This window comes from Trichoderma citrinoviride (genome assembly GCF_003025115.1).
Source record: "Trichoderma citrinoviride strain TUCIM 6016 unplaced genomic scaffold BBK36scaffold_1, whole genome shotgun sequence".
Classification (NCBI taxonomy): Eukaryota; Fungi; Ascomycota; class Sordariomycetes; order Hypocreales; family Hypocreaceae; genus Trichoderma; species Trichoderma citrinoviride.
In genome coordinates this window covers 532,991-560,756 of record NW_020194709.1, presented here as the reverse complement: position 1 = coordinate 560,756, position 27,766 = coordinate 532,991, and the positions used below count along the sequence as shown (strand labels likewise).

The window sequence follows — 27,766 nt, the reverse complement described above, 5'->3', positions numbered from 1 at the left end:
CTGATGCGCTTCTCGGCGTCGGCACCCTGCTTGGACCTCTGCCACATCCTCCAATGCTGTCTCGTGCTGCGCTGTTCAGCGTCGTTGCCCGTCATCGCAGATTCACCCGCGTCACTGTGTTCGTCGCCGCCGGCGCTGCTGCAGCCTCCTATTCCTACTTCTCCGTCCCCCGTCATCAGCTCCAGAGATGGCGTCGGCGTCTGGGTTGAGGGCTCACGTGGGAATGGAAACGATGGCCTTCTCTTGCCGCTGCCGGGCGTCACTGGGGGCGACGAAGACTCAGGGGCGTCAATCGTCGACGCTGAAGACTCACGCCGTCCTCGCCGCCACAACAGCGTGTTCTTGAGCTTGTTAGCAATATCCGGCGCCATCTTCCTTGAGCCTCGTTTGCTGCCCGGGAGCAGAAGCGGGAGCGGCAGCAGGAGCAGGCGCAAACAAGATGAGGGCCATGCAAGAGAGACCAGGGGGCCACTCGAGTGAGGCAAAGAGGCCGCGAGGAGCGGAGATTAGAGAGTCGGGATCTGACGAGTCCTGGAGATTATCCGAGAGATAGAGAGGGTAAGGGACCAGGAGGTGACCTGAGAGAAGACGACGAGAAAAAAAAATAATACTGGAGGCGAGTATGCGTTAAGACTGATGAGCGACTGCTTGTCACGGAAGGGGAAAAAAAATAGAAGGAATGGCAGAAAGAAAGAGAGACAAAACAAGATGCAGGTCAATGGATGAAAAGACGGGAAAAGAGAGAACAATAGGAAGAAGAGACCCCAAGGCGAGGCAATGCGAGGGAACAAGAATCGAAAGTCGAGAGTCGAGAATCGAGAGATGAGAGAGGAAAGGAGAGGAGAGGAGAGAGTTGGTGGCAGATGGCCGATGGTAGATCGGAGATGGGAGTCGTGGCGAGTCGAGGAGAAACGAGGCAGTCGGCCAGACGAGGAGCTGGAAACAAAAGCCGCCAACCCTTAGGGCATCTCGACCGCGCATGCACCTCGCATGATCTGTCGTATCCTGGGCGCTTGGACTCCGTTGCTCCTGCTCCCGCGTGGTTGTTCGGGGCTCGAGGAGGGGAGACGAGGCGACGAGATGAATCAGTGCAGCAGTTCAAATTATGCGAGTGATGGCTCCAGTCAGCAAGAACGCTGGCACGGTACGGTGCGGTGCGGTGCGGTTAGCAGGTAGGTAGGCACTTGGCGGCAGTACTGTACTTCAGTGGTAGTGGTGGTGGTGGATGTGCAGTGGTTGAGCTGTCTGGGAGCTTGTGCTGGCCGTCGAACAAGGAGCCGTGCCTCGCTCGCCTTGCCTTGCCTCGCCTTATTACCTTGCCTTGCTTTTTCACTGCCTTGCCCTGCCAGAAACGACGAGCCAAACGGAACCAAGCCAAACGAGCTGCAGCCAATGGATCCAAAGACAGGCCAGTGCAGGCACAGGTACCGGTACATGCCCTGGACGGAGTACGGGGGACAGGGATCGATGGCTGCCGACAGGGGTTGCCGTTGATGCCTGCCTGGATACCTGTAGGTGGGTGAATACAGTGCTTGTCGCCGGCCAGTGAATAAGGTAGCGAGGTCAACGTATTGAGAGCCACCCGGCCACATTGAACAAGGCGATGAGGCATTCACTCAGTACCCAACGTTGATGGATTCGATCCAATGCTCGGATGCATCAAGTGCGATGCATGTCCTCGACGTCCGTATGGATGGGCTGGGCATTCAAGGCCACGCGAATGAGCAGCCTTGGCCTTGATCTGATCCTTGTAGGGGAGTGGGAGGACCCATCCCATCCTTGCCTTGACTCGCATCGCCTAGCATGGAGCGACCCTTTTTTTTCCTCGATCCCCCCAAGCTCAAGCTTCCCTCCTCCTCATCCCCATGTCCCCGTCTCCGTCCCCGTTTCCGTCTCCGTGCCAGTCCAAGTTCGCAAGATGTGCTCGAGCTAGCTAGCATTGTGTGTCCTGATGCTCCGCAGTGGCTGGCTCCGTTGATACTTCAAGCTTGGTGCATGTGCTTCTCCGAACCTACATGTGCAAGTGCTCCGTACGATTACGAAGCATGTACATGTACAGCACAAACAAGCAACATGATTGAAGCTCCGGTGCCCTGGTACCTATCCCTGTAGCAGTACCTCGAGGTGAACGAGACGATCTCCCGGTGGTTCATGCCAAACCAGCTCAGGTGGCCATCGCTGCCGTCACGTTCGCCGGTCTTCGTCCTCGTTAATGTGATGGTAGCTCAGGTGGCTGCTCCTTTATTGACAGCCGCTGAAGCTACAGAACCGGCTACAGGGGGGGAGAGCGAAGGGGGGAACAGATGGGAAAGGTAACGCGGAAGGGCAACCCAGGCCAGGGTAGGGAGGATGCGTGCGGGCCCGGCCAGTTGAGGCTGCCGGAGCGAAGGGCGATGGATGGGAGCAGGGCCTATGATAGGCGTCCCAAGCGGATGCGCCGGGGGCAATCATCCGCCTGCAAGCCAAAGACAGTCGAGGGCAATCAACCGCGACAAGCCTCAAGTCAACCCAGCACCAGCACCAACACCAGCCAGACATTCTCCTCTTCTGGCCGCTGGCCGCCAAAGATGGGGAGGCTCAGGACGGTGGCGCTGCACCAAGATGGGCTTGATTAGTGCTGGCTTTGGCGGGAGGCGTTGCGTTTGTTTGCCGCGGCAAAGTCCAACCACCCATGTCTATCAAACATCTGGTTTCGCGCATGAAACGTGGAATCTCGATTCGAGCGTCATGTCGATGCCGATGTCTTGATTTTCGTTGCTTTTTTGCCCTCCCTGTGCTCATGGGCCCATGCCACGGGACGATAGCCATGGGCGATGGAGCCGTTGGCATAGAGTGTCTCATTCTGAAAGCTTCCATCTTTTTTTATGCACCGGAGCACAAAAGAAAGGCACCGATCGAGATGTCCATCTCCATCTAAGCCCTTGGTGAAACAGCCCTGCACGTGTGTGTGTTACTCCGCAGAAAGACCTGGAGGAAGGTCGAATGGCCTGGATACAAGATAAGATGAAGGTAACGACAAAGAGAACAAAGAATCTGGGTAGAGAAGGGGAGCGAAAGGGGAGTCTCGCTGCGCTTGGCCCGGTGCTGGCATTATGCCCGCCTGATCCCGTACAATTGAAGTAATACCACCTCTACCACCGCACGAAGCATTATACCAGCCAGCATGCGCATCTGGTGCTGTATACGAGAAAGGAGGGGTGCGCCGCCTTATTTGCCGCTTTGTGATGGCCGCCATTCCGCCTAGCCCTGTCGACCCTGTGGTTGCAACGCTGCCAGCCCGCCCCGTCCAATTCCTGCTCTGGTGCATGCAGCGAGCAAGCACGAGGCTCAACGCGGAAGTGCCAGACATGGACAGCAGTCAGCCGTCACCCAGTGATCAGCTCTAGGGAGGGGTGAAGGGCATGCAAACAGATTGCCGCTTTGCGATCCCACTGGTAGCGATACTCCATGCTCTGCGCAAATCGCAGCGGCAGATGATTGTGTCTCGCAGTGACTGGACCTTGGACAGCAACGCCCCCCTCACACGTAAAATGGCTGTGCGTGTCACAACAGGCGCCGCGGCCTGGCTCGAGCTGGGCGGGCGTTGGTGCGCGCATGGGCTATTGCTGCAACTATCGTACGAGGACACCAGCCTGTGAGGTCCCATGTTGGCTTGTTCTGCTGCCATTGACCACGGCAGCTCACAGCATGAGCCTTGCATCGCATCAGATATAGCCCTCGTAGGGCTCTCCCTGTAAAAGTCTTTGAGAGCTGGCGTTTGCTTCATTGCGTGCGTACCAAGTATAGGTAGAGAAGAGCACCTGTGGCATGGAAAGGAAAGCCCGCATAGCCGCTGACACGTCCATGTCAAACCAAGAATTGACAGGTATGGATGGGACAATGTGATGCATCACAAAAGAGCAGCTCGGTCAGCCACCAGTCTCAAACCGGTCCAAGTTGACGTGCCCACTGCGGCCTCTGAAGAATCCCGCCAGCTCTGCTGCACTTGTACCGGTACCGCGTCGAGGCTCGATGTGTTGCCACCAATACGGCAGTGAGGGCATCCCATACGACGTACCCAGGCGCTCGCTTAGGTCCACGATGACCATAATGACGATGCTGCCCAGCGGCATCTCTTTGTGCGTTTGCCTCCCATTGTTCGTTCTTTTTGTACCTTCCATAGTCTCCATCGTTCCATGTCTCTTTCATTCTCCCCTCACCGTGTCTTTCCTCCAAGAGGCTCTCATAGCTACCCTGCAGCCAACGAGGGGGTTTCGACAAGGAAGGAGAGTAAATACTTGTAGAGTCAACGGGAATCCAGACCTCGAGGAGGGGCGCGATGATCTTGTCAAGTCGGAATAGAGTATGTATGTCAATGCTAAAGGCCAGCCAGCCAATCTTCTCCACAACTTCTCCTCCGCGGGACTGGCTAGCGACGCTTCTCTGGTGGATGCTGCGAGTGCTACGAGCACTTGATGCAATCGAGTGAATGCCTCCTCTTTGTGACCTGCATTCAGCCAGCAAGAGATATAGTACCTCAGCACTATATTTGAGGCATCTCAGACCTCCTAAGCCACTGAGCAGCTCCAGGGATCCATCAATACTGTAGCAGACAGTAATATAGAGGCACCTTATGTAGGCAGCTGTCCACATGCATGCTTTCGTAGCTGCACTCTGTAGGCGCCGCTGACAAAGTGGTAAGTTGAAGTTGACCGAGAAAAGCGGGACCAGTCCAGTGCGATAATTCCGTGGCTTCGCCCCCACTCGAGCTCTTGCTGTGCTGCTTCGTACCTGCATGGGGAAGTGCCAGCACACAAGCTCCCGAACCTATCCGCTCCATGCTGTCTCGCCGTCCTCTGCGTTGTCTCGTCTGTCTCGTCAACATCCAACGAATCTCTTCTCGGCAGGTCTGCAGCCTCACTGTCTCACCCGCGCATCACTAGGTTGGGCGCCAGGGAGACGAGGCAGCCAGTCGCCTCAAAATCAGGCAAAGCGTGCTGTAGCCAGCCAGCATCAGCATCATCCTCGTGCTACCCAGTGCCGTGGTCTCCCTCTGTCCTCCGTGGGGCTCTCGCGGCACAAGCATAACCACAGCAGTCTTTCCACCATGCCGGCGTCGGTGTCATCGCCCTCCCCAGAGCTGCCGGCGGAAGCCACTCCCGATGACAAGGATCCTCAAGCCGCCTGGGATAGGCCTTTTCCCCGACGCCTCAGGACGCCCGCTAAGCTCGATCGCCTGAAGGTGCGGAATCGCCGTCACGAATACCTGGTCAAGACGCCGTCGTATTTTGACAATCTGGACCATGAACTTGCTGGTATGGTATCTCATCTCATATTTCTTGTCTCACCTCTCCATTGACGACCGCCGGGGTTCACCTCAACGATCCCGTGGCACCTGAAAGAGAGAGCGGCCTGCCGATATCCCTCCCATACTTGACTTGATCAAAAAGCCAACTATAATGCGATATGGTGTAGATCCTATTTTGTATGAGCGCCTCGTCAAGAAATTTCAAACTCCAGCCGAACGCGAGGCAGATGGAAAGGCCAAGGGCTATGGTCGCACCCTCGAAGCAGATCTCGTCAGAGGGGAGACCAAGCTAGCCAACATCCATCAGTCGTCTGAGCAGCAGCACGACAGTCAAGGTAACAGCCTAGAACTGGACAATTCGAGAGTGGTGGGCGACGGGGGTGCAGGTACCAATGTCTGGGATGCCGAGGCAGAAAACAAAGAGCATGGCATGCAACTGTGGCATGCCTACCTTGAGGCCCGCTTCGTGGAGGGGATGGATGAAGAATTCGACTACAGCCAAGTCGATGATAATTATCAGTATGATACCATGGCCATTCAGGACGCCGAAGATGCCTGGTTCGATAACGAAGAGCCAAGCTGGGCGGAATGTGCCTCGCAGTCTCCCGCTGGGCGAGGAGAGACGGGCATACAAGACTTTTGAGTTGCGACTTTTCGTTTCATAGGCTGATTTGGCTGAGAGCTGGGTAAGAACAGAAGCTCTTTGGGTTGTCGGGAATGATATTGTAAGCTCCGGTACCGCAGAGCAGGAAACCGCTGCAAGCATCTCGCCGAGTGCTGTCGATCATTAAGTGCCAGATGTCGTATTGTAGAGTCTGTCCGTAGAAGTCTGTCCGTAAAGGGTTGTCCGCAATAGTCTGTACGTCAATTCTCGCCCGTACAAAACCGTACCAGGGCCGTTCTGTATCCATAAAGGTCTGCGTTTGGCCAAGTCTTTGATCGAACTGAATCGTAATTCTTCATCCATACCCGCCACGAAACGGGCCTCAGGGTAGTCATGCCACGATTGCATACCATGATCTCTGTTTTCCGTCTCCGAGACTCAGGCAACAGCGTCATCCTGCTCCCCCTCTCGCTCTTCACTCCTCTGATGTGTATTGGGTATCCAACGGCTTTGGCATATTCTCCTTGCCATTCAAATCTCGTGTATGTTATTGACAGCAAGTGAAACACTGCACATGGTATGACGTATACGCCATGCAGAGAGGGCCGAATAAACCGTGGTACCACTAGGTATTGGCAGCTCTGTTCGACCTGCCTGATTGAGAGGGGAAATAGTATTCTCCACACAGCTTCCGGCGACAACCTGTGCTTCAGTCTCTGCCGGAGTGAAACAAGAGTATCACTGACAACGAGAGATAGTGTTGATATTGCAAAGCTGTGATTGAGCAGCGGCAGAGCTTGTGTCTTTCTTCAACCTCGGGGGGTTGATGAGCCGATCGACCTCGGAGGTCGTGCGAGTACAAGTATACCACGAGACGCTGCGATCTGATGCTGGCTGCAGCATGACGGTGATGTAAGCGTCGGTAGGCTGTCCACTATAGACGTTCGAAAAGTGGTTAGTGCATGTCATGTGTCTGAGATGGGCCAGAGGGAACCTACAGCTCGAAAGTGGCATGTGGAAAGTCGTCACCATCCATGCGAGCATATAGTAATCGCTCATTGACATGTCCTTGTTCATCTTGCCGAAGTTGCATCGAAGTCTCCTTTTCTTCGATCAATCAAACACTTCCGCGTCCTTACGTTCTCAAATTCAGCCCTGCACCGGATATCTCGATTCGTGTTGATGTATTGTCAGCTCGTCCGCCCGCAAGAGCTTCCCCATGGGCAGGCTTCAAAACAGGAAAACCCCCCTGTTGGCCACCGGCATCTCAGGCGTTCTGTCGGTGCCGTGGTGCCATGGGACGCAATGAGACTCCGTATCCGTCGGTGAATAGGACTTTAGCCGGCACTTTCTCATGTTGGAAGAGAGAGGCAAGTGGTATTACTGCTCCAACTCTGAGCGAAGCTCGACTGCGGGGCTTTTGAGGGAAACCCGGAGTCCGATTCTGGGGTCAACCTCGTCGCAATGACATATTCTTTGGCAATTCGTGACAGGGGCTGGAGGCGGCTGCCGTCAGCATGTACTCCGTATTGTTCGCCCAACCGACGGGATTATCGGCCTGCGTCTTTTCGGCATTGGGTTGAGGACTATAAATATGGCGCGGCGCCGAGGGAAGTGAAGATGGAGAATCATTTCGACCTGGAAAAGAGACGACAGTACTAGGGTGTGATTGGTAAAGTCGCCCGTCAACATGCGTGTTTCCCTCAACCTAGCCTGCACTCTGTTGTGCTCAGGGGCTGCCGTGACCGCGCAGTCACCAGTTGTGAACCTGGGATATGCCACATATCAAGGCTCGTCATCTGGTGGAGTCAACAGGTTCCTGGGTATGCGATATGCTGCAGCACCGACAGGAGACCTGAGATGGAAAGCCCCAACGGCTCCTCCCACAGTGTCTGGAGTCCAGTCGGCCACTCAAGTGTGTTCTTTCAACCCCTCGTTTGATACTTCTCCTTATGGCTGATCCCTCGTGCAAAGTTTGGTCCTGTCTGCATGGCCGTGAATGCCGGGCCCTCGCCGCAGGGACAGAGCGAGGACTGCCTCTTCGTCAATGTATGGGCTCCTTCAGGCGCTGGTCCCGGCTCCAATCTGCCAGTCTGGGTTTTCATCCAAGGTGGCGGATTTGAGAGCCTGGCTTCCGCATCCACGGATGGCAGTGGAGCGGTGGCCAACTCTGGAAATAACATCGTCTTGGTAACGCTGAACTACCGAGTGGGAATCTTTGGTTTCCTGGCCAGTTCTGAGATTCAGGCCAATGGAGTAGCAAACGCCGGCCTCTATGACCAGCAAGCCGCCCTGCAGTGGGTGCAGCAACACATTGCTCAGTTTGGTGGTGATCCGGCGCACGTTGTCCTCCATGGCCAGAGCGCAGGTGCAGAGGCGGCATCGCTGCAGCTTGCTTCATTCGGGGGCGAAAACCAAGGTCTTTTTGTAGGGGCCATGTTCGAGTCTCTCCCTGAAATCACCCAACCGACGGTAGCGGAGATCCAGTTCCAATATGATGCTCTTGTGGGCAATGCCGGATGCAGCTCCAGCTCTGATTCCCTGTCTTGCCTCCGGGGTCTCAATACCACGGCTCTGCAGCAGTTCAACGTGCCCATCGTCTATCCTGGCAGGCCGAATGCTCCCAACTACCCGTACGTTCCCTGCGTGGACGGTGTGTTTCTTCAGACCACTGCGTATGAGGCCTTCCAGACTGGAAAGTTTGTCAAGGTTCCCGCGTTCTTTGGAAGTGTCACGGATGAGGGAACGACTTTGGGGGCCCCCAACGCGTCATCGCCCAACGAGATCGAGACCTTCTTCCAGAACAACTACCCCCGGTTGACGAGCCAGAACACGTCTGCAATCATTCAACAGTATCCTGAGGACATCGAGCCTCCGTTCAACGGCCATGCTGCCTGGTTCCCTGCTGCGGAGCTTGCGTATGGAGATGTGCTCGTCACTTGTACTGGGCTCAACTTTGGCAAGTATTTTGTGCAGGCAGGGCAACCCATCTGGACATACCGCTTCAACGTATTGACCCCGACCAACATTGCAAACGGAGTCGGCGTCCCTCACGGATTCGATCTGGGCGCAGTTTTTGGAGGAGGTTTCGAGGACTCTGACCAAACCAACGTGGCTCGTCTGCAAGGAAACTACATCTCCTTTGTCCGCTCGTTGAACCCGAACACCTTTGCCTTTTCCGGTTCGACGTCTTGGCCGCAATGGAATGGGCAGGCGGGCGGGCAGAGGCTCGTAATCAACAACAACAACACAGTGGTCGAGACTGTTCCTCAGGATCAGATGAACCGATGCGCATTCTGGGAGAGCCTGGCTCCCGAACTGGAGATCTAGTCGTCCTGATGCAGTGACAATTGCAACATTGAAGTCACTTTGCGAAGTCGTACACGTTCGCGAGCTCATGTGTATGGGTGAATAGAAATTCGAATGCGATGTGAGCCGTGAGTTTTGATCCTAAATCGGTGTCAGAATATGCAGACTTTGTGAGAGATCGTCGAGTGAAGAAGGCAGATACGTACTTGTTGTGGGATTAGGTCAAAGACGTAGAGGTTGGTTGGTAGAGACGAGGCGCTCAGGAGGTTGAGACTTGACAAAAAAGAGTTGTTCGCCGTGATTCTCCCCTTGCTTTCGTCTTTCAGCATCGTTTTTCTCTCTCGCAACCTCTCTTTCCTCCCCTTCCACTTGTGCTGTTTCCTTCCTCTGACGGTTTCCTTTCCTTCTTTATTTTTCCTTCGCTTTATACTTCTCTTCCAATCCTCTATCCCTGTTCTTTTCTTCTTCTTCTTTCCTATTCCCTAGTTTTATCCTCTTTTTTCTTCTTCTCCGCTTCTTGTTTTTATTTCCTTTTTTTTTTCTTTTCTTTTTCTTTTCTTTTTCTTTTCTTTTCTTTTCCTTTCTTGCATTTTTCTTTTCTGTGTCTTTGCTTTCTTATTCTTGTTTTATTTGCTTGCGTCTCCTTACCCTCCTGGCACTCTAGACTATTGAAACCATATATTCCTTGCAAACAGGAGAAAATGGGGAGCTTGTGTGGTGGGATGCGGCCCCATTAGCCTCCAACGCACCCTTTTGAACACGGAAACCTGCTCAAGAAAGATGTAGGACAATGGGCGAAATGAATGGATGACCAGTAAAAGGCAAAGGTGGTGGGCAACCCGAAGTTGCAGGTGAGCATGCGCCTACAAGAGCACATATGAGGTAGAAGCATACGGCAGCTAGGCCATCGGCATGCAGATCCGGATGAAGTTGATGGCAACGGTAGTGAGTGATGGTATGAAGCAGGACGCGTGAGAGGGTGAACGGATGCAGTGATGAGCGTGCTCGAGGGCATTCGAGCTTCTCTCTGGATAGCCATAGTGGTTGGTATTTGGAGAACTGTGATGGCGGGAGTTACATCGAGATAGCCCAAGGCACTGGTGGTAACAACTTGGATGAGAAAATACAAAATCAACACTTGGTGCTTGGAGTTTCCTCGATGAAGGGTGGGAAGTGAACGAACATTCATTGCAGACGCTTCTCGAGGGATGATAAATCGTACATCGGCGGATACTCGTGAATTAATAGTAAAAGAAAGAAGTACGAAGTCTCAGGTGATGAGAAAACAGACAGGTTGTTGGCATGTTGCCTGGCTGTGCTTGAGTTTGTTTGGTTGAAAGGAGTTGAGCACGAAAGGGAGTTTGGAGAAGGAAAACAAAAGAGGAAAATCAACTGGTCACCTACCCCAAAGCATTGTTCGCTTGCCCCACACCGTGGCTGCCATTCTTGCTGAAGGGCTCGCATCAGTGACGTGTTTGTCGGCTGTTTTCACCTGGTGACCGCTTGATAGGCGAGTTTTGTAGGGCAGTTGCCCCCTATATGTCTCCGGGATGGTGAGAAGGGCAAGTGGTGAATCATGCATTCATCGGCAAAGTCGCAAGAGCATCTTCTGTGACTGCCTATTGCCAGAAACGATTGGTAGAAGTTGCAGGAAACTTCTGCCTAAGGTATATGATGCAGAAGTGAGTTTCCTTGCAATATGTGGGTATCTCTTCACATTGCCTGCAGTGTCTTGATGGCCTAGAAACATGGCGGCAGTCTCTGAAGCTGCTTGGACAACATTAGGACTGAAATCGCATCCTTGACGCATCAAAATCAATATGAATATCTGTGCGAATCTGCCACACACTGAGAGTATAGCCAAGCCTCAAAAGAAGCTGTGCTCTGGCCTCCCTATGCCAACAGAATCCATCTCCACAAAGAGCCCCCTCCACCAACTTCCTTGGTTATCCCATGCCCCCCGTTCACAAAAGTCGCATGTACTCAGCAGGCAACGAGTCATATCTCACTCATAGTTCGGGAGCTTGTTCGTTCTTGGATCTGAGCTGATCCATATCCTGTGGGTCAAACACAGTAATTCGACGACCTTTGATATCCTGGACGGCAGCGATGGCCTCCCAGACAAGAGACGACTTGATCCGACCAACCTCGCCAGTCTCTTCGACAACCGAATTCTAATCGACACGATAGCCGAGGTATACTTCGTTGAAGCGAGCATTGATCTAGATCCACGAGACAAGTTGCAATTTCCAAAGAGAGTGGGGAGCCCTCTGAGATGGCCGTGACACCAACGAAGCCCAGCTCTTCTGCCGACCTGTGGCGGGTGTCTTGGTGGCGTTGGGATAGTCGTTGTCGATTGAATAGGGGATGATGGCCCATTAGGTCACTGCGAGAGAAAATCAGCGTGTGCTTCACTTTCTGGAAACTAGTTGCTGGATCAAGTAGGTTGCCTTATACATTGATGCTCATGGCATTGCGAAAGGCGGGCATTTCCAAGTTATGAGTGCCGTACATTGTCTCCATCTTGTTAACTATCACTTACGGTTTGCGTATTAGAACGGTACACTACAAGGACTCGAGATGATCTACCTCTAGAGCTTAGGTACGTCTAGAGCTTTGCTGTAGAATGGACGTGCTGAAAAGCTGGCAGTTTCCCAGGTTTCGCCTTGCCAACCACTTCCTGGACGGTTTTCCCCATTATTACTTGGTCTTCAAGAAAGCGATACCATTCTTCGTTCCCACGTACTTATAATTTTCTGTACAACTACTCCGTTCCGAAATACTAATAAGGCCTAAACCTTACGTCCGCTTCGAAGGACAGCGATGGATACGGGGGCCAGAGGCTTCGACCACCAGTACCTCCCTATGACGTTCACCAGATGTGCGAAGATCGTATGTTTGAAGTGGAAGTTTGCCGGCCGTTGATAGGATTCTGATACTCTAGAGCGACTTCCATACCTGCAGGAACACTGGACACTTTTATGTATCAGACATGTTGCCGTGATGTGTTGGTATTGGCATTCTTCGTTTACCGCCCCTGAACGAGCACATGAACGAACGTAGGGTTTCTTCCAATGGGGCATGGTTAACTTCTTACAAGTAACCTTAACAAAGACTCAGGCCCATGAGTGCCTTGACCCTTGTTCCTGCATGCAAGGTATTGTATCGACGTCATTCGGATTGGTAGCTGGACTCGTCCTCAACCGACACTAAATAAGCTAAGCAATTAGGCAACTATTCCTGGGGACAAATCGAGCAATCATCGTCAGTCAATATATATTGTTTTCAGCGTCTCCGCCAATCCGTCTCTTGATTGTATCAAGAGACTCACCTCGATCATTCCCATCAGCAACGACGCCGGTAGAGGCAATCCGGAGAGAGCATCTCCGAGACATCTGAGAACTTGGGACTGAAAACCCTGAGCTGGCGCCCCCCTACTTTCAGCAACCGACCGGCTCGAACTCTATTACAGCCACCGATCATGCGTGGCTCAAGCTGAACGCCAAACGCTCTTGAAACCGGGGTAGACCGGCAGATGATTCGCGGTTGGATACAAGGGATGGACTTTGGGGGCCCTGCTAGTGAGATCTGGACCCCGTTTGACCCAAGGCCTTGGAATGTACCCCTCGTGGACCTCAGGCGTGAATGTAGGTGGCGTCGGGATCATGACAACAGAAAGCGAGCTGTAAAGGCTTACGCGGGGTAAGCGTAAACCGCCAGTCAAGCCTCTATTACCAATGTGAATTTACTAATATACTAGATATAGATCCTATCCTGCCCTTCTCTCTGCATCGGTTCGCGTCTCTTGCGACTCGTTTGTGTGCGGTGTCTCACCCAAGCATCAACGCCAATGGCTACACAAACGGCTATCCAGATGAAGGGCCCTGGCAAGGCCGAAGTCGTCACGGACACTCCCATGCCTAGGCTTCGCGACGACTACATCATCGTGAAAACAGCGGCCGTGGCACTGAATCCGACCGACTGGAAGCAGATTGACTACCTCGCCAGCCCTGGGGCGATTGTGGGCTGTGACTACAGTGGTGTAGTAGAGCGGGTTGGCCCTGCTGTCAAGCATGGACCACATGTTGGCGATAGAGTTATGGGAATGGTTCATGGCAGTCCGTGATCCTTTTGCAAGTTGGAGGGCACCATATGATATGCTGACACTGGTGGTTTTTCTTTCACCTCCTAGGTAACCACTCGAACCACGAAGACGGGGCGTTCGCGGAGCATGTCACTGCGAAAGGGGATCTTCAAATCAAAATTCCCGACTACATGACATTTGAAGAGGCTGCAACGCTAGGTGCCGGCATCATCACCGTTGGCCAGAGCCTCTATGAATGCCTGGAGCTTCCCCTGCCCGATGATCCTCCCATGCGACCCTTTCCGGTGCTGATATACGGAGGCAGCACGGCAACAGGCACCCTTGCCATTCAATTTGCCAAACTGTGAGCTGCACAAGGTCTATGTAAATGTCCCAGTATCAAGCCCTGACTTCTTGTACAGGTCTGGCTTAGAGGTCGTCGCGACGTGCTCCCCTCCAAACTTTCATCTCGTTCGCAGCCTCGGCGCGGACTACGTGTACGACTACAACTCACCAAGCTGCGCCCCCTCGATCCGTAAGATTACCAAGAACCGGCTCGCCCACGTCTTCGACACCATTTCCACGCCCGAATCGGCAGAGCTATGCTGCTACGCGATCGGCAGCTCAGGCGGCAAATACACTGGCCTCAGCGGCCTGGCGGAGATTCCACGAGATGACGTTAAGAACCTTCACGTCATGGCCTACACGGCCTTTGGAGAAGCCTTCGACTTTGGAGACGAAAACATTCCTGCGGACCCCAAGGAGTACGACTTCGCCGTCAAGTTCATGGGCTTGGCGCAGGGGCTGCTGTGGCAGGGGAGGATCAGGCCGCATCCGCAGAGCATCAGGGCAGGCGGGTGGAAGGGCATCCTGGATGGGTTGCAGGAGATGCGGGAGGGCAAAGTATCGGGCGTGAAGCTGGTGTATCCGGTTTGACAGAGACGGGAGGAGCCCTATAGGTTCTGGCTTCATGAGGATTGACGTATGTCTCTCTGCTTCTTTTTTCTTGTGCCGGAGTCTGGACCGGGCTGATGATATCCAATATACGAGGGGGTCAGATGTGCGATGCTCATGTACGATAGGAATACGAATGTTCTTAATTTGATACCAGATAAACGGAACAAGGTCTTTTACTGTTATCGAATGTGCTGTCAGTTGTTCAATAGACCCGAGGTACCAAGCCCAAGGGACATCATACAATTAACTACCAAGCCAGTGATTTCATACTCTCGTTTGTTCAGTCACTACTAGTATCTCTGAGTTCTGAGGCCACCAGAGTACGTTCAAAAACTTCCTTTGTCTCTTAAGCTGATTTCTCTATGGGCAGAATCTAGAATATCTACCAAATGATGTGGGTATCCAGTACCAAAGCCTCTCTCCAAATCCCCCGAGGGTGTCCAACCATAGCCGAATGGTATAGAAAGAGATCGAACAAAAAAAGTCAAACGCCTATCCTTGCACCCAAACGATCCAGATGTCTCTTTGCCCTGCCCAACAGCACACTCCCGCATCTTCATCTACTCTTGATAGAGACCAAAAGGGGGAAAGGGGATGGGAAGTAGAAAAAGAAAAGCCCCCCAACGCCCGCAGTGCATCTCTAATGCAGCTCAATATCCTCCATGAAACGCTTAAATCTATCATTTGGTTGGCGGAATTGATATGACTCGCCTCGGACAACTCGGTCAATTTCTTCGCGAACAAACGGAAACACGTCCCGCCATGCATTGCGTCCCATCCAACAGTCTAAGTGGCCATAACCCGGTACAACTCTCCGTCTATACTGGATGCCTCCGCCGGGAAGGCCGGCAGATATTCCAAAGGCATCGATCAAGCGCTCGTACGTCTTCTCTGTAGATCTTGGGGACAGGACGCCGCTGTCCTGGCCGGCGAAGAACAGAAAGGGAATGCCTCGGAGGCGCTCCACGTTCTGCGGCCCTGTAAGCTCCTCATACTCGGGAGCATTGGTGCTCACCTCGCCGCGGCTCCCCATTCGCTTCAGTAAACTCATTAGATTCATGCTCGCTCCGCCAAAGAAGCGATCGATGTTCCGATGAGTCGCCTCGTTGAGGTTTTGGTGACTCCAGCAACGCCCAAACAGCAATGTTGTACGATGGCAAGCAGCATTCCTGCACATTTCGTTTCTCTGTTCCGGGTAAAAGCGAAGCAACTGATTCAGAGCTCGCTGGGCCACAGAATCCTCAGCCGACGTGTCAAAGTCCATCCAGTCCCCCAGCAAAGAGTTGTATATTCTGTCCAAAGCCACGGGTGAGGTGGCCTTGATCATGTTCATAGTGTTCCATATCGGATTCATGAACACCTGGCTGCAGGTGATTCCCAGAATCCAGTCGGATGGGATGGTCCCGTCAAGGAGACCGCAAGCAAAAGCCACAGATCCCATGCAGTGGGCAATGGTGTAGATCTTCCCGCCACCGTAAATGCTGCGGATCTTCTCGAGACTTGACTTGATATCGAGCCTCGAATCGTATGTTGTCCACGCCTGCTTCCGCGTTGACCTCAACTGGCAAATACGATGGACAGTAACAAATACGCGATAACCAGCTCGTGTAAAGTAGTTGACCGCGTTGAAAGGGATGGTCGGCAGGGCAAAGATCTGATGGTCAACGGACGCACCGGGGATCATGAAGAGATTCTCAGTCTTGACCGGAGAGCCTCGTGAGTTAGTAGCAACAGCACCTGGGCTTGGCTCCCACATATGCAGCTCAGTTTCGACTCCGTCGTCAGCAACGATAGCGTACGATTGTGACGGAGGCGTATAGTTGATATAGGAGACAAACCCCTGCTCTGGGTACTCGAGGCTGTTCAGGGGCGTGAAGAAGTGGGACAAAGATTTGGACGTGAAGAAGGACGTGAACTTGGACATGTTTGTGGCTCTGTCGAGGAGACTGCTGCCCGCAGGAGTGAGTGTCATCATTTCCGACAAAAAGTCCATTGGGTGTAGATGCAGGATGCCTCTTGCGACCAGCTTTTCACTGGCATAGATGGGGATGTCCTCGTAATAATCGGCAATGTCATCATCCAGAATGTCGGGCTCCTGGCTGGTATGGATGCAGTCTTGCTCGTGGACGACCTTTTCTGTTATGACAACATACAGCGTTGTAGTAGAGCGCCACATCTGAAGAGGACTCAGAGACACAGAGGCATCAACCACCTTGTAGCCACGAAAACGAAGGCGTCGACCATTGGCACCAACCATATCGCAGTCGTAAGTCAGCCTGCTGGTTCCTGTGACTTTCTGGCTCTTCTTGAACAGCCCCAAGTCTCCTCTTAGTATCATGAACGGCGATCCTTCGATGCTGGGGCAGACAAAAGTGCCGGTAAGCATGCCACTGGGTTGAGATTCATCTCGAAGGCTGGTGCTGTCAAAGATTGTTGCACTAACAAGCAATCTGCCAACCTCACCGCCACCTTTGGCAGCGCGAAAGGCAGATTCAAAGGCGGCCGTGTCTTCGACTGCCGCGTCTGACGAGGCTTTGTGTACGAAACCCGACATGAGCTCTGTGAATTCGATGCTCTTCAATTTCAGCATTTTGGCCATGCTCAGTATTCGGTCAGGAGCTTCGGGGCCAGAATCACAGTAGGTCTCGGAAGAGCGTCGGTCTCTTGGCTTGTAGGCTGGCTTGCCAAAGAGATCCAAGACATCGTTCTTTTTCTCGTTGATGTTGAGGCCGTTCGCTCTGGCATACGCTTCGACCGTTCGTTCCGCGAGGGCCGCAATAGTTGCAAGAGGATTCACTCCAATCGCGGCAGGAATGAGGGCCCCGTCAGTCACGATGAGGCCGGCATGGGTCTCTGAGGTGTCGTTGCCGATGAAGACCTGGCCTAGGTGGTTTGTCGCGCCGTTCGCCCCCGTGTTGTCCCAAGACATTGGAGCTCCACTGTAGATAGAGTGAGAGACGTTAGAGCCAATTCATACCGCGAGTCTATATAATGAGGAGGGAGCCTCGTACCCAAGAGGATGTGCCGTGATCTGCTGCTTGTTCATGAGGTTGTAAAAGGGGGTGTACACCAAAGTGCCGCCAACAGCATCTGTGGCCTTTTCGAGTATGGCATTGAACCTCTTGACTCTGTCACTTTTCCCCACTCCGATGAATTCCAACACCGGCTTGTCGTTCTTTAGACTCAGAGTTGCTTGGCTCCCTAATCTGGTCAGTAAACTCGCCATCTATCCCGTGTCGACTGGTGTAAAAGAAGTTGAGCTTACCATCGTGGGACATGATCAAGAATACCTGAGTGTTGCTTAGTGTCCCTGTCTTCGAAAACGGTCCAAGCAGTCTGCTTTTCCACACACCCATCGCCTGCTGGGCTCGCTGGAGAAGCGGCATGTCAGGGGCATGGCTTCCCGGCATCAGGTCCAGCATACACTGCAGTAGCTGGGAAAAAGCTTGTGGCATGGCGCCCTCCTGAATAATGTAGCCGTTGAGCGGATTCTCATGGCCCTTTCTGTTGTCAATGGCAGAAGTGATGGTTGGGCCTACGGGGTTTGCAGGATCCGGCGATGGCTTTCCGAGAGCGTTCACTTCTTGTTCGCAGTTGTGTCTACATAACACCAAATTGTCAGACTTTTTGAACACCCGAGAAGAAGGAAGAGATATATATAAATCTTACCCGAATGCGAGCACATCTCCGTTGCCGCTCATTCCGCGGCCAACCCAGTCGCTCATATTCAAGCCCATCTGCTTGCTCCGTAGCAGGATTTCCGTCGTGCCAATCGCACCAGCTCCGAGAAAGACGGCCTTCTTTGCATGAACCCACATCAAGTCGCCGTAGGTATCATCTTCTGCAAAGCGGTTGCGGCCCCGGCCATGCCAGGCGAAGTAGATCAGATAACCGCCCCGATCATCTTGGACTTTCTCAATGTACCGCACCTCGCACTTACAAAACATGTCGGCACCCCAATTCCATGCATCGGCGAGGTATGTCACCAGCGTTGTGGTTTTCGATCCGTCATTGACGCCCGTGGTATCTTGTCCAGTGAGCGTCGATGCTTTCATGTTGACGCCGGAGCTGTTGGGGCCGGACCGGAAGCGGGTTGTAAGAGGAACTCTACGGAGCTTGTCATCCAACCCGAGGACTTTGGCTTGATGATTAAAGATGTCCATCTTCTTGAGTGCTGGCCAGTCTTCCGGATAAGGTTCTGGCTCAAGCATGTCCCTGACTTTTTGGTAATCTGCGTATTGGGGAGAAGAAGAGTTAGTCCGAAGGTGTTCCTGTAAGTCCTACATAAGATGGATTACAGGAAAGAAGTGTATAGGTGGGAAAAGACAAAAGAAACAGCAATTACTTGCATTCATCCAAATTGGTTGGGTCGTTACGTATCTCGGGCGGCCAGAAGCCCATCTTGAGAACGTCTTCGTCTGCTTCTAGAAATACATTCGAGTTGATGAGGCTTGTGCCACCGAGACCTACAGATTGAGGTAATGCAGTGTCAGTAAAACTGAACGAGGAGTTACAGACTGGAAACGTCTCTCGAGCACTGATCACTTACCATTGCCGACAAGAGCACTCTGATCACGTCCAAAGAACAGATGATACAAGCCGGTGGTGTTTCCGCTGTCAACAGCAACTCCACCAAAGGAGCTCGGAGTGAAGTCTCCCGTAAGACGGAACTGCTTCGCTGCTTCCATGGTAGTCGTAGGATATTCTCCCGGCCATTTCTCTTCTCCTCGTTCCAGCAAGCAGACCGACTCGCCTGCTCGGGCCATGCGTGATGCAGCCACGGAGCCTCCATATCCGGAGCCTATGACGACGCAGTCATAGGAATCTCGCAGAAGCTCCACAGATTTCGAGATCCTGGGATAGGGGTTTGCACGGGGGCCATCTGCGATGAGGCCGTCTTGAGGGCAGTCCGAGATGCCTGAAGAATCCCCATCTTCCGACTCAAGAGATGCGGTTAAAGGAGGAGTAGGATACATTTGCTCATTATACAAGCATGCATTTGGCATCCCTATAGGCAACAAATGCTGATATAGACCGGCCGTAGGGGCCCCAAAATTGTCGATCTTGTTCGACTGCTTCTCTGCTGTTTGGTGTTGAAATGTAAATGGAGAAGGCTGGCGGTGCTTGTGCGCAGAGCCATATCGATATACTCCATCCATTACCACCAGAATTCTCCGAGGTCAGAACCCCCGGACTATGAAGATGCTATAATCGGCGTGCCTGGGCCACGCCAGCTGCAGCTCGACGGCGTTGGTGGATGCAGAGACAATAGAAAAGACGACGCTGTTGGTTCCTCCGCTAGTGTTTAGCCGTCAATTGATGAATAGAGAAAGGGGGGCCGTCCGAAGCAACAATGCAGAACTAGCAGCACATGGAATGGCCTGTGCTTCCTTCGAGGAGACTGGAAGAACGACGATGAGATGGAATGCGAAGTCGTCTCCTTTTTAACTCCGGAGAGTACTCGTTTGCACCATTCTGCTGCCAGCTTTTCAGCCGCCACAGCCGGCAGCTGCAGAGTCACCTCGTTGGCCATGGAGTCCTTCGGGTGGATGGCAGTCGGTTCAGCTGGCTGCAACTGTCAACCGGAGTTGGCACACATCGGATGGAAGAAAACGTACATGACAGATTCTGTCTTTTCCCAGTTCCCAGGGGCATGGAGTACCGTTGCAGCGGATGGATGGGGCTTGGGGAGAATGTCACATCATGGGTGGCATCTCGGAGGGGTGTGTGATATTGGCCGTCGAACCTAGCCGCCACGCCCGATGCTGTCCAGAAGCTTGGGCACTCGTGGATATGCATGTAGCTGCACCTTGTCTCGGCCCTGGAGCCATCACATGGGGAGGTTGATCTCGCCTTCATTGTTCAGAGGGGAATCTGTTCCTCTCCACTCCACCATCAGCCTCTATCCAGGGTTGACCGAGGCTGTCCGGTGGGGGGTGTTCCTTGTGACGAAATAACTGATCAGCTGAAGAGATGGCATATCCAAGACTTGACTGGATCAATGGAGAATGGAATCGAGGAGAAGAAGCAATCTAAGGAGAGGTTGAAGTCGGAGAGAGGCCCCTCCTTCCCTGGGGGAATGTATGCATGACTAAGCGTCCAGAGGGCGACAGATATCGAGGGAATTCACATGTGATCACCTTACAGGATATTGTCACGACAAGCCTCATTACTTGCCAGGTCAGATTCAGCCCTCGAAATTCGAGCTGTTTTTCTCTTCCCTTTTCGATCTTGCATTCATTCGTCACCGTCTTGCCGAGGGTGATGACGGACCCCTGGCGAGCTGGCGAACCGTCCGATCGATCTGCAAACTCCGTATGTTTAAGCCCCCCCTGTTGCTACGACTGCTGCAGGGGACGGGGGGGGTGTTGAGTAGTCGGTGATTCGGTGAACAGAATCCAGTCGAACTTGGTACATACCTAGTGTTGCCCTGCTGAGATGGAGCGCCAGGTACATGGACATGTAGCATCGACAGTGCGCTGAAAACACGAACCTGGAATCGACTCTCAGCCTCGCAGGCTGTCCTGGCACCCTGGCATCGTCACATTGGGAACAGGGAATCGCCAATACTCTGCCTCACTTAGCTTCTTGCGGCCATGCATGGGTCTGGACCTAGCCCTAGCTCCAGCTCTTGCTTGCTTGCTCGCATTGCCGAGCAGACATGTTTCGTCCTCTTGTTCTCCGGATATAATAAGAATATCCGCCTTGCAATGCGTGAAGAATCCCTTCGACAGAACACCAAACTGCTGCTAACTCTTCAGCAGATGCCAGTATAGTAGTGCTAAAGCACGGCGTTTGAAGCCTGGGGTCCGCCGGAAACGTGGCGACTTGGGTCCCTGTCTGTTCGTACAGTAGCTCGATCATGGCAGCATCGCAAGTGGAGCTACCGAGGCGTTGACAGCTTGATGGAGCATAATCCTACCCGTGGCCCTGCTCGCCCGTCATGGTTCGCAGCGGCCCTCCGTCCTTCCCTCCTGATTGCAGGGCTAGCTTCAACGGGGATACGGCCCGAGACTTTAGACAAGGACCGACAGCAAGAGACTGACGAGGCTGCTGGATACTGTTCTCCATGTTGGTGCGAGTTGGTTGTGGACTCATGTGGCTTCACAGCGCTCAAGGATACATGTCGACAGGGGCAGGGGAAATGGCCGGGCAGGGCAGCATGTCTCGGCTTCGTCATGCACTAAACGGTCATCACAGTCGATATTCTAGCTTCGTAACGGCCTTTTTCGACTGCCAACAGTCAGTTGAAACTTGAAGGTTGCGGAGATGCGATTGAAGCCATCCATCCAGCGCCCTCAATGCCCCCCCTCTTTCTCCCAGAACCTGTAAGAGCTCGCTCCATAGCCACCTGAACAGAGAGGGGCGCAGGGAGCATGGAGGGTGCATCGTTATCAGACGACGGGGTTACAGTCAAACACGAAACCATGACTCCCTCGGCAGCTGAAAGACTCAGACTGAAGATTGAGACGTCATTCAACCGTTCAGCCCTGGAAGCACCCATCCCCTCGTCCGACGGTCTTGATACTACGCGCGATTTGCTCTCGATGGCTGCGGGCTATTACAACTCTCGCCTGACCAGACACACGATATGCCGTCGCTTTATGTATTGCGGCTGTGGAGCTGAGTTCGTCTGCATGAAGGTCCGCAGCGACGCCGCTCTCATCACAACCTGCCCCATGGTTGGGTTGCAATGAACTTGAACAGCCCCGATTCCGTTTTCTCCAAAGACTCTGTCATTGACACAGCCCTGGCATCCAATATTGGAACGGTCACATCACCGGAGGTTTGCTTCGGCCAACAGCAACGATTCAGGTTGGCGGCGTCCGGATGCCTCGTCACATTGACAAGAGAGTCCTCTTTGTTCCCCTTTATTTGGAGACATGTGATGGGTGAATTCTGGCAAGAAAGCGACGCAGTTTTTAGTTCGTGTAGTTGACTGGGCCTATTCCATCACTGTGAATGTCTCAGTCGACGGCATCCTTCATATTGATCGTATATGGATGTCAAACCATGTTATCGCCGCGTTGCGAGATAGTACAGAGTAGACTTGGTAGGTTAAGAACTTTTCGTTGATGTACTTGGATCCGACGGTTACAGTTGTCTAAATTGGGTTGCATTTGCCCACATATGACCGCCATCCACGGCATCTGCAACTCGTTCCTGCTTTTGAGCCATTTCTTGCGATTAGCAGCACACATGTTCTGTTCCGGCTTCAAGAAAATGACCGGCAGATCCTCCTTCCGGCGACGAGGGGATTCCAGTAGTCGTTACGTGATGCTTTCAAATCTGCTGGCCCAAGAGCGTGATATCCTTGATGCTATTCCAGAAGTTTGTCTTCAGCATGTGACAGAACCAACAGGAACCACGTTTTGGTCCTTCACGTTGTTCGGCACTTGATGGCAGTCCACCAACAAAGCAAGTCACCCAACAACCCTCGACCAAGATCCCGGTCCAATGTGACGGGACGGGCACAGGTGACGACGACTCTTTCCCCCCTCGCCATTCTTCCGCGGCCCAGAATTTTGTCTTGCCCGGCGTCGTCACATCGGCGAGTGACGACAACAACGTAGCTGGAGTTACATCGCTGCCTCGCTACCGATCCGGCAGCCCGGTGTTTGTGCTCGTTATTTGCGGATGGTAAGAAGCTTGACATTGAGGAGACGGTGGAGAAATGCTTGGCCTCGTCTGTCCATAGAGTCGGATTCCATGGCCAGTTCCTGCATGTTGCCTCGCTTAAAGAGTTGGAATGTTATCAATCGTGGACATGTGCATATGCAGATTAAGCCCTGCTTGGACCATCTGCCGAAGGAATGATGTGCATCTACCCGAATGAGTTGCGAAACCAACAACTGCGGGAAGGCCCAACAGCTGTTACCAGACTGAAGTTGTTTCATCACTCAGCCTTGATATGAGTCGTCAGATATGTTTCCTCTTCATGAAATCCAAATCACCTCGATTCGTAATTGTCGTCTTGCCGATCGAGGTTTCCCAGCGGCTCTCGCGCCAAAGTTTCACTCCGCAAAAAGCCAGGGTTGCTGCCATGAGCTAACAGGGGGGGCACGGAATGCCTGTCTCCTCCATCATGAGGTCTCGGATTTCCGTGACGAAGTTGACACATAGGCCGCCAGACTGCCGCGCCCGTCTTCGTAGTTGAGTCACCACCGGAGAATGCCATGCTCTCAGGCGAGTGAGTCTTGCATGATCCGTGGGTCCACGCATACGCATACCATAGTTGCAGCTTCAGGGGGGGTCCCGGATCGTCTGCTCAAATTGGCCAGGAACCCGGCTCAGCCGGGCAAGGGTTTTCGTTTCCAAGTTGTCATCGTAATGCATTGTTTCCCATCAGCTGATTCTTCAATGTCTTGAATACTCGTATTCCATCCAATCGCGGCAGTGCAGGAGTTCATATCACAGCGATGATCTTGGCGGAGGGTTAACATCCGGCCAGGCTTCACCTGGGGCATCTCAGCCTCATCATCGGGTTACGTCGGGGCAAGCCTGGTAGTTCAGTCGAATAGTAACTTGAGCTAGGTTTAGACCGTCGTGTACAGCTTGGTGATCCGAATACATTGTGGAGCTTCGCATCACGAGCTGCTTTTGCTTCAGCTACTCCGTAGTCGCCGTTCAGCCAGGCTTCTTCGGCGACTCTATCAGACCGAATCTCCATTCGCAGTTGTATGCTGGCTCTTTCGGCCACTGCAAGTTGATATGTGGATCTGTATTCATATTTTTTTCGTTTTCCAGCCAAGAGGAAGCACAAGGGCCGTGTATCGCAAGTTCAAGCTCGAAAATAGATGCCTCCATGGAAGTAGTTGTCTGTAGTAGTCAACTCAGCTATCACTTCTTCCACGTATGCCTCTTCTCATGAGCGAACAAAGCTAGCAAAGTCTCGGAAGATGCCTGCAAGACTGTAAGTTAATCATGGTTATGACCTGTAACAACATGTGTTAAATCTTTGTCAGTAGAACAGCGGGGTGCAGACAAAGACTGAAGCCACCAGCCAATTCACCTTAATGAATTTCAAATGCCATAGGGCACCAGGAATAAAAGTTCAAGCATCTTCTTTTGGCCGCAACCGGCCTTCCCGCTAAATATACACATTGGGATCGTTCTTCCTCGCCTAGTTGCCGCCCGCCACCCGCTCCGCCTCCAGTTCCCTCTCGGCCTGCTGGTAGTACTTGGCCGTGTCGACGCCGTGCTGGTTGTGGTTGACAAAGTTGAACCACGGTACTGTGCTGAAGAAGAGGGCCGAGTATCTGCTCTGGCGGGCCGCGACGCCCTGCAGGTGCGGGCTCAGCCTGCTCTGGCCGTACAGGGGCTCTCCCGCCTTGACCTTGGCGACCATCTCCCGCATGTCCATCTCCACTTCCCTCGCGTTTTCGGTGGCGCCGTAGAATCGGACTGTGAATCATAGTCAGAATATCGGTTTCAGTCGTCAAGGATCCCCCACAGCTTTCTGCTTGTTCTCTCCCCCTCTTCCCCTCCCCCGCACATGAACTCCGGATGTAGAAGACTCGAGGAAGACGTACGGGCTGATCGCTGGTAGAAGTAGAGGAAACCGCCGGCCAGACCAATGAATCCGGCCAGCCGCATGGCCTTGGCAAAGCCTCCCCTGCCGACGTGCGACGGCGCGAGCCTCTCGAGGGCGTAGAGAGCGGCGGGTGCAAAGGCCGCAGAGGCCGCACCAGCTACGTAGTCTGACGTTCTCGCATATCGAATAACCCGCTTGAAGTGACTGCCCAGGCATCCGTCAGTATTCGTATTCGTCCAGCTCCCAGCTGCCTCGAGCACCGCCCAGAAGATTGTCTCGCAATATCAAAGAGGGAACACGTACGGATCGTTGTCGATGAGCTAAAATATCCCCAATCAGTCAGTCACTCGTCGTCGTGCAGCCAATTGAGCGCCAATTACATACCGGATAGCTGGTCTCGACGACCTTGCTGGTCCCGACGAAAGACGACGGGGTCTGCTTGGTCACTGTCGAAGCCATTTTGCTGGTAGTTTCGCGACCCCGAAAATTGCAGCTACTCAATTGGATCTCGAGATCTGATGCCTGTCGCTGCGACTTGCGATTGTTAGTGCCTCAGGAAACAAGGAGATCACGTGGTTTGCGGGATGCTCGAACTCGAAGCTGATCACGTGAATCAATTAAAGCTGGTGGGTACATACCTTGGGAGCTGCGACGCGCTGCCCCGCCATGATTGAGAGGGAAGACGCGTCTGGTATAGCGATTTGTTAAAGAGGAAGATAGAGAGTTGATATAACCAACTGAAGACAATTGCACGCAACAAAAAGCCCCAAAAAAAATATAATTCAGGGGGAACACAATCATCATGCCCTCAGCCGCGGCGTTTGAGCGCTTGCTGGACCATGGCGACGATCTAGACGACTACGGCCTCGACTCAGACAACCCATTCGCATCTCCCCCACCAGAATCGTCCACCAAGAAGCGAAAAGAGCCCGACTCTGGGCTGGGAATTGAGGAGGAGGTTTCAGTCCAGAAACGTGCGCGAGTGCCAGCTGTCAAGCTTGACGAAGAGAGGTACTACCTATATATCCTATGCAGCAATAACTACCTGGATCAAGCATCATGCGTGTAAGTGAGAATGTGCTAACTCCATCGCCAGACTGCTGGGCCCAGATGGTATTCCAAAGCTGAGAAAACGAGCCGCCGGCCTCAAACTAAAAGGCAAGGGTCACGAGGTATGCATTCTCAAGCCTCAATCTTCCTTTCCCATCGCATACGCTGACTTTGACGCATAGTTCTCCGACGCCTCTCGCCTCCTCTCCTTCTACCAGCTATGGCTGGACGACCTCTTCCCTAAAGCCCGGTTCCTCGACGCCCTCGCCATGGTCGAAAAAGCCGGCCACAAAAAGGCCCTCGTGACTGGTCGAAACGAATGGATCAACGAAGGGCGTCCCAAAGCGAGCAACGACGATGAAGACGATGACTTTGACTTTGGGACTGTCGCCATTTCAGGAGACTCGCAGGCTGCTATTGCACAAGACACACAGCAGAGGACACAAAGGACGCCAGAGAGGGATAATGACGTCCCTGATGATGATGATCTATACGACGCTACTCCTCGGGCGCCAAGGTCGACAAATGCGCTTCGTGTTGCGGCGCCGTCAAACGATGCCCCCGACGATGACGACCTGGAGGCGCTCATGGCTGAAGCCGAAAGCATGGACAGCCGGCCAGGTCCGGGTGCTCCTACAGCCACTGCCGTCACGAAGCAAAGGAATCAGCCTGCAGAAGAGGAAGACGATGATCTTGATGCCCTCATCGCCGAGGCAGAGGAGCAGGATCGATCCAGCGGGCAGCCGACCGGGAAGAATACGGGTAGCAGCAGCGCTTCAGCAGGCAAGGGGCACGATTTTGCGGACGAGGAGGAAGCCATGCAGGAGATGGAGGGGCTGTGGTGAGACTTCTGGAACGAAAGTGATGGTCTGTTGTGTCATGGATGGATTGCGACAATTAGGGACATTGGGCTGGCGTCTGGGGAGTGATTTCTGCTTGTTTTGATTGGCGTTGAAGGGATGAGGAGATAATTTGATCATGACTAGATATAGGTATATATGGTTTACAGATTTAGGATAAGCACTACATGGTACTATTACAACTCGATGCTACTACTCCGTACTCCGTGCTACTCATGCGTGTTGTTTCGCACTAATGTTCCGCACAGATCACGGCATCGATTTCCGTAAAGTCAGGTACTACTTCGTGCGTTTCCCAACGATGTGGTTTGATGTCACAGTTTGCAGAGCGGAGGACTGTATTCACTTTGAATGAAAAGTAGATCATGTAGAATAGTAGGCGTTGTATTTTTGGTACAGGATATCATCACTACCATCTAGAAAAAGAGTAAAGGGGATGAAGAGATCATATCATAAAAAAGGCTCATTTTAGCCTTGTCATCGTCCTCGCTTTGCGCCGTACCCTTGAAAAGGCAGCCAACCCTTGTTGCCGCTGCCTTGTGCCATCCGCCCATTGCCCTATTAAAACACATATGCTAAACTACTACTTTGAAAACGAAGGAATCTGGTGATGGTGGTGTTGTTGTCGGCGTTTGTCTGTCGAGGCGCGCTTCTCGGGGTCGAGAGCCGCGGCCTGCTTCTTGTGCTGCTTCAGGCGTATCCTCCTCTCCTCTACCTTCAGGGCCCACCACAGGGTGATGAGGACCTCTCTAGACGGCAAGGCCACGCTGCGTAGGCACCGTTCCAGCTCGCTGTCGCCGCGCGTCGCACAAGACTCGGAGGCCGGGATCCCGCCCCGATCGTCGCGTCCCTCAGACACCAACCGCAATGCCGCCATCGTCGCATCCATGAGAGGACGCGCCAGACTGGGGCTGCTGGATAGAATGTCTCGAAGGGATCTGATTCTCAGGGTCGTGGATCTCGAGGTCGAGCTCGTGGTCCGCAGCGGCATAGTTGCTCGCTGCCACAATGTCATAGGCGGCGTGGTTTGCGTCGTCTGTGAGGAAGTCGTTGATGTCGAAGTCGTAGTCGGAGGGGAGAG

At 53.1% G+C, this 27,766-nt stretch overlaps 7 protein-coding genes across 7 annotated transcripts in view; 4 read left to right on the top strand and 3 right to left on the bottom strand.

Moving 5' to 3' along the window:
* Positions 1-5,086: 5,086 nt before the first annotated feature.
* BBK36DRAFT_15969 (hypothetical protein) lies at positions 5,087-5,930 on the top strand (the record flags this gene model as incomplete). Its single annotated transcript, XM_024897689.1, has 2 exons — positions 5,087-5,294; positions 5,455-5,930. The coding sequence occupies 2 exons, from the start codon at positions 5,087-5,089 to the stop codon at positions 5,928-5,930; spliced, it is 684 nt and encodes a 227-aa protein (XP_024753593.1).
* A 1,651-nt stretch (positions 5,931-7,581) lies between these two features.
* On the top strand, positions 7,582-9,221 carry BBK36DRAFT_15968 (alpha/beta-hydrolase; the record flags this gene model as incomplete). Its single annotated transcript, XM_024897688.1, has 2 exons — positions 7,582-7,806; positions 7,866-9,221. The coding sequence occupies 2 exons, from the start codon at positions 7,582-7,584 to the stop codon at positions 9,219-9,221; spliced, it is 1,581 nt and encodes a 526-aa protein (XP_024753592.1).
* A 3,829-nt stretch (positions 9,222-13,050) lies between these two features.
* On the top strand, positions 13,051-14,220 carry BBK36DRAFT_1108109 (GroES-like protein; the record flags this gene model as incomplete). The annotated part of the gene is made up of 3 exons (XM_024889332.1): positions 13,051-13,318; positions 13,393-13,648; positions 13,707-14,220. 3 exons carry the CDS (start codon positions 13,051-13,053, stop codon positions 14,218-14,220), a joined length of 1,038 nt encoding a protein of 345 aa, XP_024753591.1.
* Positions 14,221-14,881: 661 nt separating this feature from the next.
* Positions 14,882-19,265, bottom strand: BBK36DRAFT_138153 (FAD/NAD(P)-binding domain-containing protein; the record flags this gene model as incomplete). Its single annotated transcript, XM_024897455.1, has 6 exons — positions 18,791-19,265; positions 18,618-18,707; positions 17,911-18,472; positions 17,507-17,841; positions 17,253-17,442; positions 14,882-17,180 (listed from the first exon to the last, which is right to left on the bottom strand). The coding sequence occupies exons 1-6, from the start codon at positions 19,245-19,247 to the stop codon at positions 14,882-14,884; spliced, it is 3,933 nt and encodes a 1,310-aa protein (XP_024753590.1). The 5' UTR covers positions 19,248-19,265.
* Positions 19,266-24,364: 5,099 nt separating this feature from the next.
* BBK36DRAFT_1164818 (hypothetical protein) lies at positions 24,365-25,234 on the bottom strand (the record flags this gene model as incomplete). The annotated part of the gene is made up of 4 exons (XM_024894696.1): positions 24,365-24,645; positions 24,774-24,979; positions 25,079-25,095; positions 25,160-25,234. The coding sequence occupies 4 exons, from the start codon at positions 25,232-25,234 to the stop codon at positions 24,365-24,367; spliced, it is 579 nt and encodes a 192-aa protein (XP_024753589.1).
* Positions 25,235-25,577: 343 nt separating this feature from the next.
* BBK36DRAFT_1173692 (Swi3-domain-containing protein) lies at positions 25,578-26,673 on the top strand (the record flags this gene model as incomplete). The annotated part of the gene is made up of 3 exons (XM_024895882.1): positions 25,578-25,786; positions 25,872-25,947; positions 26,008-26,673. 3 exons carry the CDS (start codon positions 25,578-25,580, stop codon positions 26,668-26,670), a joined length of 948 nt encoding a protein of 315 aa, XP_024753588.1.
* A 595-nt stretch (positions 26,674-27,268) lies between these two features.
* The window catches only part of BBK36DRAFT_1136941 (hypothetical protein), a gene marked incomplete at both ends in the record, with an annotated part of 1,675 nt that continues 1,177 nt past the window's right edge, over positions 27,269-27,766 (bottom strand). The window contains 2 exons of the mRNA XM_024893120.1: positions 27,269-27,400; positions 27,549-27,721. Coding sequence (XP_024753587.1) covers positions 27,269-27,400; positions 27,549-27,721 — 305 coding nt within the window. The remainder of the gene's footprint in view (positions 27,401-27,548; positions 27,722-27,766) is intronic.